Source organism: Apus apus, chromosome 15, assembly GCF_020740795.1.
Source record: "Apus apus isolate bApuApu2 chromosome 15, bApuApu2.pri.cur, whole genome shotgun sequence".
NCBI lineage: Eukaryota > Metazoa > Chordata > Aves > Apodiformes > Apodidae > Apus > Apus apus.
The window spans coordinates 10,900,542-10,917,456 of record NC_067296.1 but is presented as its reverse complement, the minus strand read 5'-3'; the positions used below and the strand labels follow the sequence as shown (position 1 = coordinate 10,917,456).

Sequence of the window (16,915 nt, the reverse complement as noted above, 5' to 3'; positions counted from 1 at the left end):
AATACTCACTTTTTTTTTTTTTTTAATGCTACTGGATGTGCAGAACTACTGTTGAGGTTGCTTGGCAACTAGTGAGATGTATCAGAAAAAAGGTCCAGAATGAATGGAACTGAAGAGAACTATATTTGGTTTCATTAAGAGATACTAATGCGTTCAAACCATACTAATTTAAATTATCTACACTAAGGTTAAATTTTGCTATCTCTTTGAAAATACAGACATCCATAATCACGGAGTCCCACCAATTCCATTAACCACCTTATCAGGCACATATGTGCCTGCCTGTACAGAAGAGACTTCAGAATCAAGGCTTTTACATGGGTTAGCAGTTCAGTATAGCAAGGAACAACCAGGTTATACAGACATTCAGTAAGTACTTTGAAGAGTTTTAGGTCAGAAAGAAACTAATATTTGAGTCTGCCTTTCAGTGTCCCAGAGGCCACTGTGCTTACTCATATACTTTAGTATGAAGTTGAACTTTCAAATGAAACAATTTCTAATGAAAGTCACAAATTGAAACCAGATCAAAATTCCTGCAATGGCAGAGAACTGATTACAAGAAGTCTGCCCTAATAATTCAAGGAGGTCAAAAAAGACTTATGCAGCAGAAGTCGGAAACATGCCTAACAGTCCCTGGTGAAAGAGTTTCTTAGATCAAGCTCTTCGACTAACTTTATCTGGATCATGTGAGTAAGAATCAACCAGTCAGGCACAGAAGAGGATCCTCTAACATCACCTCAGACCCCGTCCAACCTTTGATGCTTCAGAAGGAAGTGAAAACAGTGACAAAACAAAACTAGAAAACTACCTAAAGGGAAAAAACAAAACCAAAAGTCAACTCCCACGCTTCCCCACCTCCCTGATGCCTGCAGGCAAGCACGGCACTCAGGGTTTCCAGGCTTCAAATACCAACTCAGAATTGCACAGATAATAGTGAGTGATGTTCAGGGTACTAACAGCAAAAACAAAAGCACATAGCTGCAAAGGAAGTGGGTAATTTGCAGCACATGAAGTTGGCTTTATGTTTCCAAAGTATGAACAAAATTGTGAGGAAAAAGCCAGACCTTACAGTTGCCTACCTTATTTCCAAGTGGTTTTCTGACTCCCTACAATTGTGAAAAATAAGCAGAAACCCTTTACTAAACTCAGCCTTTTTTACTTTTCTCTAGCCCCGTATTTTCCAGAAATATAGTGTAAAAAAAGATACGAGCTAACAGAATGCTATGAAGTTCTTTGGTGATAAACATAAGCAATGTAAACACATGATTGCATAAGATGCAGATACATACAATGAAGACTATACAATTAAGTGAAGGCAAAACAGAGGCAGTATGGAGCACCTCAAGTTCCCAGTGGTTTGGGGAAATTAAGAGTGCAGGGACACACTTCCCTCCCATTTTCAAATAAAAAACCTAAAAGGCAAACCAGCAATTTTTAAGCGTGATATTATGTAAGTTATGGAACGAATTTCTAACTACAGTGTTCAGCACAAGCAGCATGTGTTCCTATGAGTAACTATTTTGAAGCAGCATTAATCATTTTTACATACCAAAAGTAAAAGGTTGCATCTAATTTACAGGTATCTATTTTAGTATGCTGCAAAACCCAGTACTGAAAAATCAGTAACTTGTACACTACTGAAATTTAACAACAAAAATCCCTGAATAACCCCATAAAGCACATGTTGTACAACATGCTTGCTGCAAAGTACATTGAGACAAAGTATCAGTGTCTTATTGACACTCACCTCTGCAGCTGTTTTGTCAAATATTTGGAAGTGTAGGCCAGGACACAAGCACTAGAGCTGTTCTTCCTGAGCTGCATGTAGACTTGGGACTTGTACAGTAGATTGGGTCAGAGTATCATAACCTGAGTACTTAACTGAGCCTCTCTCCTTTCAGTTTTCTCCCTCATCAACAAAGTAATTCCTCAGCTTTGCAGTGCACTTATAGGCTTTTTAATGAATAATGCAGTACCGAGACTGTATTCTCATTTCACAAAATAAAAAATGTAAGTAAAAGGTATTTAATAAAATCTTTTCAGCAAAAGGCTAAGTCTTTATGATTACTACCTTTTGCTTATTTTAAAAAGTTACAACTGTAAGTTTTCATTTTTATCTTAATGGTATTAAACTGTTAAAAGCAACATAAAATATGTGAAGCTATGCCAATCACTTTTATGCAATTAAATTAAAATTCATTAAGTCAATTAGTTTAACTTTTCCACAGTAATACCACATTAAATCAAATTTAGATAGCACATTTATTTTTTAAGTTATTTGAATTATCAGGGTTACTACACAGGTCTTACAGATAGTTTCCTGAACTTACTTTGCCAAATGTCCTGGTACTCATTTTTGTGTATTAAAAAACATTAAATAAAAATCAAGCAAGATACAAGCAAAGCATCCTCTGTTATTACAAAATTATGGAAGAAACCAACTTCACTGATACATATTTCCTTGCAACATTTCTAATTAATATGAAGGTTCCTATTATATAGATAATTGTATTGGCAAAACAAAATTAAAATGTCTTGAAGGAAACAAATCTGTATCTATGGGTATAGACCTAGAGACACAAAGTGAGTACTTAAATCACAATGATTAAAAAGGCAACAGCAAATCCCGCAGGGAACTGTGAAGTCACCACTCAAAGCTAAGTGGGACCCACTGGGACTACACCAGATACACTGCACACCTCTACCTGCTCCATTAGTTAACCCACCACACTTGGGAGGCTACAAGGGTGCAGCTGGGAGTGATTATTAGTTTCTGGTGCCATAAAGAAAAAGACAAGGGAACACAATTGACTTACTAAATAGCTCTTTGGAGAATAGTCAGCAACAGGTAGTAACTAAGCGAGAGGGTCACAAATTTTCTGGTACTTCTTTTAACAGCAAACACCTTAAAACAGAGCAGCTCATCAAGGCATTCCACTAATAATACAATCCTCAAAAAGAAGACAATTTTGCCCCTTAGTTGTCAAAAACATTGCATTTTCTAAGTAAGCTCAGCTGTAAACAGGTAATTCTAATTAACTGCATGTTTAGAGTATGATTGTAGAAGTTACTATTAAAAGCTGATGCAGCTACACTGGTACCGTATCCTAAATACTCTTGCATTTCCTAGGAACTCAAGACTCAATTGTCAAAGTATAATGGAAGGCATATTATTTTCAACATCACAATTCAAGTTACGTTTAAAGAAAACAACCATCATCAGTGGAAATTCCTTCATTTCAACTTGAGCGCTTTGAGTGAACAAGATTAAGCTGAACAATTTCTGTATCTCAGCTCCTCATCAGAGACGGGACTTGAGGAACCCTAGTGTACAAACACATGATATATCTAAAAATAAAGATAAAGATAAATCTGCCTGCTGGATTATACTTCAAAGCATTAGCTACGTCTGCCTTGATCTTACAAAACTGGAACAAGAGCAGTGTTTTTCATTTTTTTTTTAAATCCCTCAGAACCCCACAAACCTGCTCTCCCATCCCAGGAGAAGGGAAATTAGAGGACACATCTTTGCTCTTACTGAACCTATCCCACAGAGACCATAACAACACAGCACACCCAGCAGCCTAAGAAACGGAACAAGAAATAACGCTCATATCTAGATTGCTAGAAGGAGCTGAGAAAGGCACAGCATTTATTAATAATAAATTATATCTTATGGGACAAACACACTAGAGGTTTTAACCTAACGAAACTGAAAAAACCTCCCCAGCTGGGATGACTAGGAACAGATAAAATGTAGCTCTGTAACGAAGCAAGGGGAATCTTCAAGGACCGTAATAATGTGAAAGTATAGTTTTAACACAAAAAAAAATTACCTTTCATGATTATAAAAGTATTCTGTTCATATATAAAGTAATTCAAGCATCCACCTGGATAAATCAGTAAAATTGGATTTTTTACTGGGAAAATCAGAGTATTGCCCAGTCTGCATCTCCAAATTATACAGGGCAAGAAATAATCCAGTGAGATACTATAAGAGAAAATCCTTCACAATTCTGTAACACTGGCTCAAGAAAAGGTAATCACTGTGCAGGTCTAATTCTTCAGAAGAGCTGGGGATAATCTGTACACTGATTTTTTTTTTCAGAAAGAACACTGAAGTGTGGAATATAGATACATATTTAATGTATAGATATATTTAATATTCTCCATAGGGAGTCCTAATTTTAAATTCTCTGAAGTTTTTGGAGGCATTTAATGTAGTTTGTGATTTATTTAAAAACAAGTTAAATAGAATATAGTCCATTGGCTTATACTAGTAGATGTTTGCTTAAGATAAGAAAATGGAGAAAAACACCACTACCATTTTAACTCATGAACGTGCAGGTAAAAATATTTTTTGAAATATTTGGAGTTAATTGAGGAAGAGCACGATTTATTTTAGCTGTTTTCTCTCAGTCTCACTCTCTCTCAGATGCTGTTGTTGAACTTCAACCAAACCTTAAAGGAGGGTTGCTGTTGCAGAGATTAATTTCCAGAAATGAAAATCAGAGGCCGAGTAGAAGATAGATGAAAATTAGTGCTCCAATGTGGAAAAGGAGGAAGAATTCACATAGATTTACACAGGCCACAGCACATGGTGACTTTGTGCAGGTAGTAAGAAAAGCAGAAAAGGAAGATGAAGGAAAGGACAATCCAGGAGTATCTAGACATCAGTGTTGCAGGGAGTACCAGGGCCATGGACTAGAACCAGGACTGCAATGGCTGGAGGAAACAGGAGATGCTTGGAAAGCTGTGAGTACAGTGGGGAGGAACAGCAGATGCTCTGGGGGACTAGGAGGGACTACTGCAGAAAAGATTTAGAAGACAGAACAAGTTACAGAAATCAGACTTTGTTAGCTCAACAACTAACAGAAAAGTTGGGGTTTTTTTGTGTTTTGAGAAGGTAAAAGGAAACTTGAAAATTCTGTAAGAAATGTTTTATTTTCATTTATCTGTTATTACCAAAACTAACAGGTAAAATCCCACATCTATGACCAAAAGTCAAAATCCTCCCAGACCCATTCACAACGCTTGCCACATAGCTAAGTCTTAGGCTCTCTTCTGTTCCGCTCTTTTGCATCTCAGGTTACATGACTCACGCTTATTCCACTATTCATAGTTATTGCCCTCCAAGCCCTCTACAACACCAACTATAAAGCTTTCTACTAGGTCAGTAGCTGCTTATGCATACTAAAAAAGCTTTTGTGGAATTTAAACCTCAAACCAAGTAGAACTACTACTATATTTTTGGCCAGGCCCTTTACATGCCAAATAATGTATGCTACATATGCAAATTTAGCTTAAGGGACTACTAATGTATTGTTGCTGCTGTTGTTTTTAAAGCAGAAAACTGATATATTTAACTGAAAGCACAAATGCCAAGTTGCAAGGCCAAGAACAGTAATTCAAAGGACAGAGAGCTCTCAACATGGAACATATAAAACTGGTAGCTTAAATACTGATTTGCTAGAAGAATTTAGTATTTCCACCAACCAGTAAATACAGATAAGATGGATTCTCTGGTATGAGCAACACCTTGTTTCCCATACAAATAAAGACATTTTTATCTTCAATTCTCACTTGCCTTCTTTTATTTGAGTATAAGTTTCTTGAAAAAGCAAACATACAAAACAGGCAGTTGAAAATAACACAATGTAAAAACGAAAGTCTGATTTCCTTCAATACTGTATTGTCATCTCTCCATTTATGGTCAGCTGAAGCCTACCACAAGCATCTAAAAAGAGATAAAACTAACCAACATTTTAAAGTTTAGATTCCTTCATATATCTTTCTTCTGTAATACTTACAAGAACCTAAATAGCATCATTTTGAAAAAAAAAAATCACTTCACTTGTACATGGAAATTTTAAAATGATTTTTAGATCTCAGAATGCCTCTGAGCAAGGTAAAGGAGTTATTCCATTCACTATTAGAATACAGCACCACAGTATGTTAATATTCCTTGCCAAATAAGGCTCAGTGTAGGTATTACAAGCTATCAAAGTGTTCTGAAAGCTCATCTTACAGTATTTCAAAATCACACCCAAGTAGCAGATCTAAACGCAAAACTTTTGCACATGTTCCTAATGGAGAATGTCTCATATCTTATAGCAAGATACAACAAAAAACTTGAAAAACCCAGAAACTGGAAACTTTTCTCCTTTTTTTCTTTATGACAAAATGAAATATTGATGCTTCATTGAGTTTAGGTTTACTTTTTTCAGCAAATGGAATTTTCCCCTTTGTAGAAATAAAAGTATTTCCAAATAAAATATAATTTCAAGCACATAAACACAACATTAAAGATCCTAACAAGGAATTTCTTGTTTGCTTAGGTTGTTTAACATCACCAGATATTACCTCCCATTTCTTTCAAGCCGATGGAAGTTATATTTAACTTGCATAAACATTCTGCATATACTTTTACAAGCTTTATGTCATATTGAGTTATTAATCATAGTACTTAGTCGCTGTTGGCATATTCTTATCTTTTGACAAAACTCAAATACCCAACTGTGTCAGCTCTTAGGACAAGCTCTAAAACAGACTGAAACACATATCCTGCTCCCCTCTCTACCCACACCTTCCCTTTATGTTCTACAGCACAAATTTTGATCAAAACCCATAACTAGTTGTTCAGCTGGAATGGAACTTTTCGTAGTCTAGAACAGACAGTACACACAAATTTTCCAGCACAGTAACACCTCCTCTGTGTCCTGGAACAGGAGTTGAGAAGAAAAAAAACAAAACTCTCAAACTCTCTGCCTTAAATCAGCAGAAGCCTCCTAATATACATTGTGATGCAAAGAAAGAAAGAAGGGGGGAGGGAAATCACACACACAAAGCCCTGTCTCCCCCTGCAATTTTCAAGTGTTACTCAAACACCAGGAAAAAAATAATTTTGTTGCCAGTAGAGTAATATACAATAAAGTCACTTTACTTCTTGGCAAGGAACTGATGTGACCGTTCTAGAAACATGGTATTGGAACACAAATCTAAAGGAACTGTGAAAACAGAGCAATAATGTTTGTATATACAAACTAATATTAGCCATTAAGAGGGAATTAATTATTTTTAAATACTTAGTCATAAATGTTATACTTTTTCCTCACTCATAGCATGCACTTCCATAAAATCTCACACATCAAAAGACCAAAGTTAGAAAACAAAACACAGTATCAGATACCAGAAGCATAAAGTTACCAAGAGAGAAGTTATTTCGGTCACAAACCAGATTGACCAATGTGACAAGACAACATAATTTCCTGTCTTGTGTGATATAAACTACAGTTCAACTTTTGGTGGATGAGATATATAAAGATTAGAAAGCACCAATGACTACTTTTTCTTCCTCACAAATTAGTAAATCCAGGTGAGAAATCAAACCTTTGAGGGTGACTTGTCTTTAACTTCCCCACTAAGAGAAAATAATTGTAGAAGTACAAGAGAGATGCAAATATATTTGTCATCACTAGGTCTTGAAAACAAAGCTATTCAGTTCTGCTTCTGCCATTTTAATTGAAAGAATAATACACAAACTCCTATTCAACTCTTCAGCATACCAGTTTAAGAAATCAAGTCATCATTATAAAACATCATTTGGAAAATTGAGACTAAGAAGCATTACCCAAAATTCCCTACTATCTCAAGACTTACTGAATCATAAACAATATCCAAACTTACTAATCACAAAGGCACATTCTCCTTATTTGTCAATTGTTGTACTGGATTTCACCTGTTATATTTCGCCAATTTATTTATCTCTAAATATTTCTGCTTGTCCCAGTTTTTCCCATGACACTATTGCCCTTGTCAATTTCCCACTTTCTAAAATCATGCATGACAACCACCCTTTCCTTAGAGCCTGTCAGCCAAACCCACAATGATCAGAGAGGAAAGACAACTTAGAAGCTAAGAACCCCAGCCCTGTGACAACACAGAAAAGAACTGGGTTTTCTCCCCCTCTTCAACTGGTATTGTATATTTACATTCATACTTCCAACTATATTCCTTACTTCCCTTTCCCATTTTTAATCCTTTCTGGTTCATACAGATTAGCATCTGAGCTTCTGCACAGTCAAAAAGAGGAGGTCTTAGCTCCACTTTATCAGTGAAATGTCCACAAAACACAGTATGCAACAGCAGAGATCTACTCCTCTGCAACAGCCTCATGAAAAGACAGCTGAAGTGCTGAGGAGGTAGGGAAGGAAAGGAAGGGAAGTCACAGGCTTCCTGCTATTACCAGCCAGATTTAAACCCTTTCTGCATCACAAGGGGCTCTGTTGTTGGCAGCAATGCAAAGAGCAGAAAATTTGGTTGATACATAGTTTTCATTATGCTTAAAACCCTACTCTTCCATGTTCAAGAGGAGGCACAATGGAAGAATGCTGTGGGAAAGCCACACTCCCATCACTGATGAAACAGCTGTAGGAAAATGTCGGTTGACAGCATGGTCCAGCAAAGCCATCCTGCAAGAGCTAAGCAAGGGGGCTAAACCTGCCCAAAAACTCCATCTGGAAAAACCTGTGCTCTAGACCTTGTCTTGCTTCTCCAGTACTCTACTCGGGTTACCAATGCCACAGCATTGCTACTTCCCACACGCCACCTTCACAACAGGAGCAAATAAATAATGTACTTCTGTCTCAAACTCAACAACAGATTATAAAAGGAACACTGAGAAAAAAACCTAACCAGCCTTTACTGTAGTTAACTTAGCTAGAACTTTAACCACCTTAAAATTCACCTTAGCATTTTTAACTATCAAGCATATTAATTACCTGGAACACTTAATTCCATACAGTTCCTCAAATAATTAATTAGCTGAAGCGATCAAGGACTGCAATCCCTGAGGAAATTCTTCCAGTTTTGTAGAACTACAGAGATGTCACCTTGTTAAATGCTACAGCTTTACATGAGGCCAATTCACCTAAATGCACACCACAGCTGTCCCTCCATCTGTTTAGGGGCAGAATCCTAAAAACAAAACAACTTTAAAAAAATTGCCACACTCACTGAAGGAAGCAGGTACATTTAGCACCAGACATACTGTTGTCACCAGAAATTAGGAAGAGTATTTGAGTAACACTGAAGCAAACCTTTTGATTCCCTTGTTTGTAGCACACTAGGCGACACCTTTCATAACAAGTATCCTCTTTCTGCTTCAAACATCAATTATCACAGGGCAACCAAATCAAAGGCAAAGAAGTTTTAGCTGGGACTTGAAACTGGATTTCCTTCAAGCCATATGAATAAGCTACATCAACAGAAATAATTCAAAACTAGTTACATACATGAACATTAATATTAAAAAATCTCTCAATCTCCAGCATACTAGTTTTCACTACTTCTCTGCTGTTATTCATTACAACTGTGGTGTTGCATGCAAACAAGCTTATGTTCTAGAATGGCTGATAAGAACATCAAGAAAATTAATGCTTTACTTTTCCTGCTCTTTCAAAAAAACTCCATGCTGTCTCTCTCACTTAGCTGAATACCACATCATTTTTCCACAAGGTAAATAGGACAGAAAAGGAATTAACTGGGCAAAAAGGATAGCAGGGAAAGCAGGAGAATGTAGGGAGCAGTTACATACTTTGAAGAAAATACAAGTTATTTAAGGACTAACATGTAACTTGCAAGAACTTCAGAACACTGAAAAGTGGCCTTCTCCCCATGCAAAGCTTATGTTACCATCTCCTCATTATTTTTGGGGAAAAAAACAACCCTAAAACTAGATGCACTATAACTTATTTATTGCACATTTTAAATGTACCACTTCTAAATTTGACTTTTATGCACCTGAATGTTCCACTACGTGCCACCCACAGAAGGCCAAGCTCAAAGGACCGATTGCAAGGCAATCCACCCTGGGATGGGCAACCTATGGCTCCAGACCCACATGCAGCTCCCCAGCAATTCAAGTGTGGCTCCCACACTGGAGTACGCCTTGTGAGTGGCAGCAGGGCTGTGCTGGCATCGGGCTGCTAGGTAATCCAAATCCCTTTGCTAGGAGGAGGCAGAAGCCAGCAAAGGCTCCTGAGGCCAAATTTTCCATGTTGCCCTGGAATCCAGCTGCACACTCAGCTCAGCTCCAACCTACAACACAGAAGTCAGATACTCAAGGAATGCACCACTGTTGCAAATCCCAGAGTGTGTCCCAGGCCCTGCCTAGCAGGCTTTGTGTAACGGGCTTCTGGGCTCCCAGTGTGGCACGAATTTGGGTATGCAGGGCTCAGACAGTTATCTGGGTATCTAATGTAATACACCATTCATTACACAGCAGCATAATCTCTTTAAGAGCATATGTATGCTTAGAAAACTTAGGAAAATGTTGGTTAAATGAATTGATACTTTTAAAGGTGCCAGAGATCCCTGATTTCCACCTTCAATGACTACTTAGCACCTCATGTTAAGAGATGCTACATCAAAATCAATTTATGCAAATCTTTTCAGTCCCACAAGTCCTTTAAGAGGTCTTTAGTAACATGAGCAGCCAAAACAATGGAGACAAGTCAGCAGCAGCAAGATGCAGGACTGAGCAGTTAAGAGGTGTCTTGAATTTAAAAAAAATATTACCCGTAAAGAGGAACTAAAAACACATAGCACAGAATGTAATTTATAATTTATTATGAATCAGATTGAATTTTCTTCCAAAAGACTGTGTACCTTACCCTGAACTAGCATTTGGGGATTAGGAAGAAGTATAGTCCAAGCTCTTCAGCTAGACTTCTAAACTCAAGACATTCTCAGTAAAGAATTAACTACTGAAAGACTAGTGAAACCCTGATCTTCCCAAAAAAACAGGACTCACAGAAGCCAGAGGACGCCAATACAAAAATACTGTTTGAAAACAAGACAAAACCAGTAATACAATCTAAAGAAATTAAACACTGAGAATAAGCTCTGAAATTCCAACATCTTCATTCAATTAGAATTAATTTAGCAGGTTTTCATATACCTTGCAAGCATAAACTAACATGCTGAAGAATCTCTTCCTACTCCCTAGCAAGGTCAGATGAAAAGTTAGCAGACACAAATCTTTCTCAGACAAAATAATAGATTTCCGTTTTCCTTCTCCTAACGCCATTCCCCTCCTCACAGCTATCAAATAATTAACAGATTTTAGGTACAAACAAGAAAAGCTTTCAGAAACATAATTTAACACAAACATCTGGACAAGCAAACACAACAGGAGAGAAGAAAATCAAACCTATTCCACTCAAAATTCACAGTAGTCTCATTTTGTGAGGAAAGAGAAAAAATCTTTACCTGCTCTAAATAAAGAAAATTGCATTAATTTTGTACAGTAACAGAAGGCACGTTTACAGCAGTATGAATCAATGTGCTATAGCAGAGGTAAATCGGTGTCAGCCATGTTGTGAAAAAAACTGCAGTTAAAAAAACCAAAACACAATACTTAAGCCTTAATCAAATTAGCTATACTGAACCTTAACAAATAATTTTATAACATCAGCTCTCACTTATTATTGGTGCATGACTTCTTCAAGCTAATGTCTATTCATCTCATCTAAATACACACTTCCAAATTCTAGAGACAATGAAACAGTAGCAAGAATATGCCAAGATATAAAACAGCAGCAATGATTACTCTGCAGTGCACACAGACATGAGGTAGGTTGTGAAGTGAAAAAAAAATGCACTTACTCAGCGTTAAATCCATTCACATGCAAGATCCTCATCTGTTTGACTATTGTGCTTTTACCGGATTCACCAGCACCTAGAAAATGAAAGTAAATCAATTTCAGAAGGAAGCATGAGTGATGAAGAGACACACTAGAATTTTTTCTTCAGGGTAAAACCAAGAAAGCTGGTTTACTCAGTGCAAGACTGAAAAGTGAAAGAAAAAGGAGTAATTGCCACTGGAAACTTCAGTTGTAGCTAAAAATAAATGCCCCGCTCGAGTCATGTGTCAGATCTGAATCTTGGATCATTTCACTGTCCATTTTTCCAGTGTCAACGTTAAAAGCAGATTGCAGGGTTTGGAAGGAAAAAGGACAACTACAACATTTCATAGAGAACAAGATAGGGATTGTCAAAATCTGGTTGCATTCTCACTAGCTATCTGACAGAGAAAAAAACTGTCTGAAGTCCATACTAAACCGAAGCATTTTTGTTAGATCCTTAAAATATTTTAAGTTTGGCTACAGTGATCATCAACCAGTCAAAAGACTGGAACTTAAATCACAAGGAATAGAATACATGGATACTCACATGTGAAAAAGGAATGCACCCCCTTTAAGTCTCCACCCACAAAGCTACAGAAACCTCCGTCTCATAATTTGTGTCTTGTAAGCAACCTCCCACCCTCTCTGCATGTTCCAAATCAATCACATACGCAACAAAACGCATAGGCCACCTTTTTGTGGCCGCATGCTCCGAAGACACAAACCCCCTGGCTCTTCCCTGATTCCCTCACATAGCTCCAGTACAAAAATCCCCACAACACTCCACTTTACTCCAGTTTCCATAAGTAGATGTATGTTATTTCTGCTGTGCTGTACGGATGCCAGTGCACAGGGCAACCCATCTGCCTATAGTACTCGTTTTTCCATGCACGCTAAAAAGACTCAAGCAGCAGCTTTTAATTGAGCTGTTCCATGCAGCCAGATCAGCAGCTTTCTCTATAAACCAAACATATATTTGCAAGGGTAGTATCACAACCTGGCAAAATTTAGGAAGATTTCTCTTTACATCTCCTGGATACTCTGTCGTTCCTCTCATTAGCTTATGTCTCAACAACAGAAAATGTGTCTGTGGCAGAAAAGGCACAGAGGTACAGTTTGTATTTACAGGATGCCAGGCCTCTGCTAGCACTCACTGACAGCACAAGCCTCCATTTTGAGTCTCATGTTCAAGACTGTATTTTAGCAGTTATATTTCAAAGTTCATTTTCTGACAGATGCATTCCACTCTGCCCTTCTTTCCTTTTCTTTTCCCGCATGAATTCCTAATAGTCCTGCTCTTCTCTCCATAAAACCTGCTTGTGTATTTTGCCACCTTAATTCCAGAGCCTTACTCCTTCTTCCTCTCCTTGCTTGCTGATGTTTTGTAAGCACTTAAGAGAGCAGTTTTAATCTACAATGCTTCATGCAAGCGCTATTTCTTCCCTAAATTACTATTTTATAACACACACTCTGTCCCTTCAGGGACACTGCACCACGCAATAAAGACACGCAGCATAACTAATCAAGACTGAGTGTCTCAGGTTAGGATAAGAGACTGGGTTCTCTTCACAACTAAGAATTCTTCAGGAATAGTAGTGTATGTTATAGTCCTATATACAAGATTTCAGCTGTGACTCCAAATCACATCTTGTAAGCATTGGCAACCAAAATCTTTACTTCACTTAGGCCAAGAACAGGGGGAGACAGTTGTTGATTTTGCTATAAACACATACAGTTCAGTACTGACATACTCGGGTTCTCTGGGTCAGATACAACACCAGTGAACCAAAATGAAGTATTACACCTAATTTTCTGAGGAAGCTTATTTCTGTATTTGGCTACTCATTAAGGCTCTATTGTAACCAACAATTATGAATACACTTAACTTCACCACCAAGGAGAGTTCCGTTAATTTCATTGAGACTGTTTGTGGCAGAAGGAGCAAGCATGTATACAGCAGTGGGGCCTACAAAAAGCAGTATAAACAGCAGCTCTTCTCATTTGAACATGATGTGAAAATACTAAGAATGCTTTCAAAGTACTTGGTTTTATATTTCATGGCTTATAAAGTAAACCTAACATAATAATAGGGATGTGAGCTTTTTTATTTTTTACTCCTGAGTTCGTGTTACAGACTGTCCACAATTCTTGACAGTTACTGTTAGAAACTGCAACAGCTGAACTATCACTTTAAAACACACGCACACATATGACCTTACAGCCATAGCTAAACACCTGCATATTTTTATTTATAAGCATCTAAACAATTTTTCAGCCACAAAAACTAAAGAAAACAGAAAGAAAATCCAGACAAGCCCATTATGTTTCTCTTTTCTGAAATTCTGCTTCTTACGAATGCAACCCATTTGCTGACAAGTGGCTTTGATGCATCTATGTAATGTTCAGCCTGAAATCTGGAAGTCCAAGACACTACCCAAGAGCTGAAGTCCAAATTATCCTGTTAAAAGATTTCTGCTGGAGCCCTGACAGACTTTTCAGGGCTGCAGGTGCTGCTGTAGTCCCAGCCACTCTCCATTTATGTTAAGACTCATTCTTCAAACTAGTATTTGAAAGATTTTACTGCTAAGAGTACGCTTCCAAATTCACAGTATTTTTTTTTCCAATTACGGTTGTTTCACAGCAGAACTGAGTCAGCTCACCGAGGCCTAGCCCCTCTGCTCCACGCTAAAAAACCTGCATGATGTGCACAAGCAGTCCCTCAGCGTGACCAGAACAGCCGAGATCTCATAACTGCATCTTATTTTAAAACACTACTTTTAAATACTCGGAAATAATGAGTTTGACAAACATGTTCTTGTTCTCTCCGGTAACGATTTTTGGACCTTTCCCTTCCTTGAAGCCATAACCTGCATTTCTAAACGTGTGTCCTGAAAAACATGACACATGCAGGTAACCGAAATTAACCGCTGAAATAATACCTGAAACCAAGCTGCAAATGTTCCCCCTCCGTCCAAACGCGCGACACCTTAATTAATGGTGGGACAGAAGTTAATCCTATCGAGCCTACCGGGGAACTGGGGACGTGCCCAAGACCCGCCGGGCCGCCCGCTCCCAGCCCGGCCCTGGCGCTGCTGCCCCCGCCACAGGCACCGAGCTCCCTCGTCCCCAGCGCCGGTCGCCGCGCTTCCCTCCGACACCGACATCCTCCCTCCGTTTCCCCCAAACGATTCCCCGACTTCCTCCCTTCCTCTTCCTCCTCTCCCCCGGCCTGGCTGCACGTTCCTCGGAACCCCTGCCTCAGCCCCCGGCGAGGGGAGCGCCCCGGGCCGGCCGAGCCCCGGCCGCCTCCCCCGGCTGCTGCCAGGCCGCGGTAACCGGCCTTCCGCGCGGCAGCTGCTCCGCACGCCCGGGCCAGGCCCGCGGCCCCTGTCAGCGCCCTGCCCTGTTTATCTCCCAGGTTCCCCCTCGGGCCCGACGCTCCCGCGCCCCTCGCCGGCGGCTGCCCCGGCATCCCTGGCCATCTCCTCACGCTCGGCCCCGAGGCCCGCTCCCCGCCCCGGCCTGCCTGCCCCCCTGCCCCGGGGCGCTGCCCCACGCCGCAGCCCCGTACCTGCGGGGCCTGTCCCCGGACCCCTCGCGAGGCGCCCCGGGTGGTGCCCGACACCTCCCTGCCGCCCCAGGCCGAAGAGCTCGGTAGGCTCCTCCGGACCGCACCGGTTCCCTCAGCGCTGCCAGGCTCACCTCTCTGGGAGCCAGGAGAGCCCCGCGGCCACAGCGAGAGCCGGCTCGCCGCTCGCCTCCCGGCCCCGCGGAACGGGTGGGCTCAACGGCTCCGCTTCCCCCGGGCCGCACCTCGCCCTCGGGCCTCCCCGTGCCCCAGCCGCGGGCCGGTGCGCTAACCCGCCGCCCTACCCCCTGCGTGAAGGGGCCGGCCGCCGGCCCCCGGCCCCGCGCTGCCCGCGGCCCCCTTACCCAGCAGGAGGAGCCGGTGCGTGGCCCTATAGACCTGCTTGTCCTTCTGCAGCTGCTTTTCGATCTTCTTGTTGGCCTCCCGCTGCGCCTTCTCCTCGTTGCGCTGATCCTCCGTCTTGCTGTTCCCTAAACAGCCCATCTTGGGGAGGGGGAGGCAGGGGACGCGGGGCGAGGGGACGGGAGGCGGCCGGGGCTGCCGGGGGGAGGGAGGGAGGCACTCTCCCGGGCTCCCTTCTTCCTCCTCCTCCTCCTCCTCCCCCCCTACTCGCTGCTGTGGCGGCCGCTGCCCAGAGCCAGAGACATGGAGAGAGCCGAGCCCGGAGCCAGCCAAGGGGGGGCCGATGGCGATGACTTTGCTGCTGCTTCGCCGGGCCTCCTCCCCGGCAGCTGCAGCTGCTTCTCCTCCCCCGCCCCCCCGCTCAGCCCCACGCCGATCCCCTCAGCGCACCTTTCCCGGGGGGGGGTGGCGGCAGGGCCCGATGCGGAGCGATCCGCGGGGAACTCCGCGCCCCCGGCCGGGCCGCCGGCTCCTCTAGAGGGAACAGAAATGCCCCCCCCCGCGCTGCACGCACAGGAACAAATCCAGCTTCAGTGCCACCCCCCCAAAAAAAAAATAAAAAAAATAATCCTCCTTAGATCCAAAGGCACGGGCTCCAGGCGCGGAAACCTCCCTAAAATCCTCGGCGGGGAGGATCGGTAAACGTCTCTTCTTCGCCTCTTCCCCCGCGCCGACGGGCTGCAGCGCCCAGGGGGTCACGCCAGCCCCGGCTTTCGGCGGAGCTCGGGTCCCCTTTCCTCGCCGGCCACCGCAGCTTCTCGCCCTCCGGCCGCCGCGGGTCCTTGCTCCCTCACGGGACAGGGGGGTCCAATCCAAGGCCCCCCCGGCTTGATTTTTGTGTGTGTGTGTGTGTTGTTTTTTTTTTTCCTCTCCTTGCTGCTGCTTTTTCACGTTAGGTTTCCAGGCGGCTGAATCCTCTTCTTGGCTTCTCCAGCGACCGGGGGGGGGGGGGGGGGGGGGCAAGAAAAAAAAAGAAAAAAGAAAAAAAGGGGAAAAAAAAGCACACACACACACAAAAAAAAGGAGAAAAAAAAAAAAAAGAAAAGCAGCCCGGTTGGTTTCTCCCCCTGAGCAAAACCTGTCCCTCACAGGAGGGTTTCTCCAGCTCTCTGCCGCATGTTTTGGTTCCCCCCCCACCTTCTTTTATTTTTTCCTCCCTCCCCGCGGAGCTGCAGCAGCGGCAGCGCGGCGGGTGGGGCGAGCAGGCCCTCGCTGAACGCTGGGAGCGCGGCCGCTC

The 16,915-nt window shown here is 41.8% G+C and overlaps 1 protein-coding gene across 2 annotated transcripts in view; it reads right to left on the bottom strand.

Annotated features, from left to right (window-relative positions):
* Positions 1–16,915, bottom strand: part of GNAS (GNAS complex locus) — a 144,005-nt gene that overhangs the window by 74,122 nt on the left and 52,968 nt on the right. The window contains exons 1-2 of one of the 2 annotated variants that reach the window (XM_051633054.1): positions 15,621–16,841; positions 11,668–11,740 (exon numbers count right to left, since the gene is read on the bottom strand). In XM_051633054.1, coding sequence (XP_051489014.1) covers positions 11,668–11,740; positions 15,621–15,759 — 212 coding nt within the window. In that variant the 5' untranslated portion in view covers positions 15,760–16,841. Of the gene's footprint in view, positions 1–11,667; positions 11,741–15,620; positions 16,842–16,915 lie in introns of those variants that run through there. The other variant, XM_051633053.1, reaches the window with a different exon arrangement.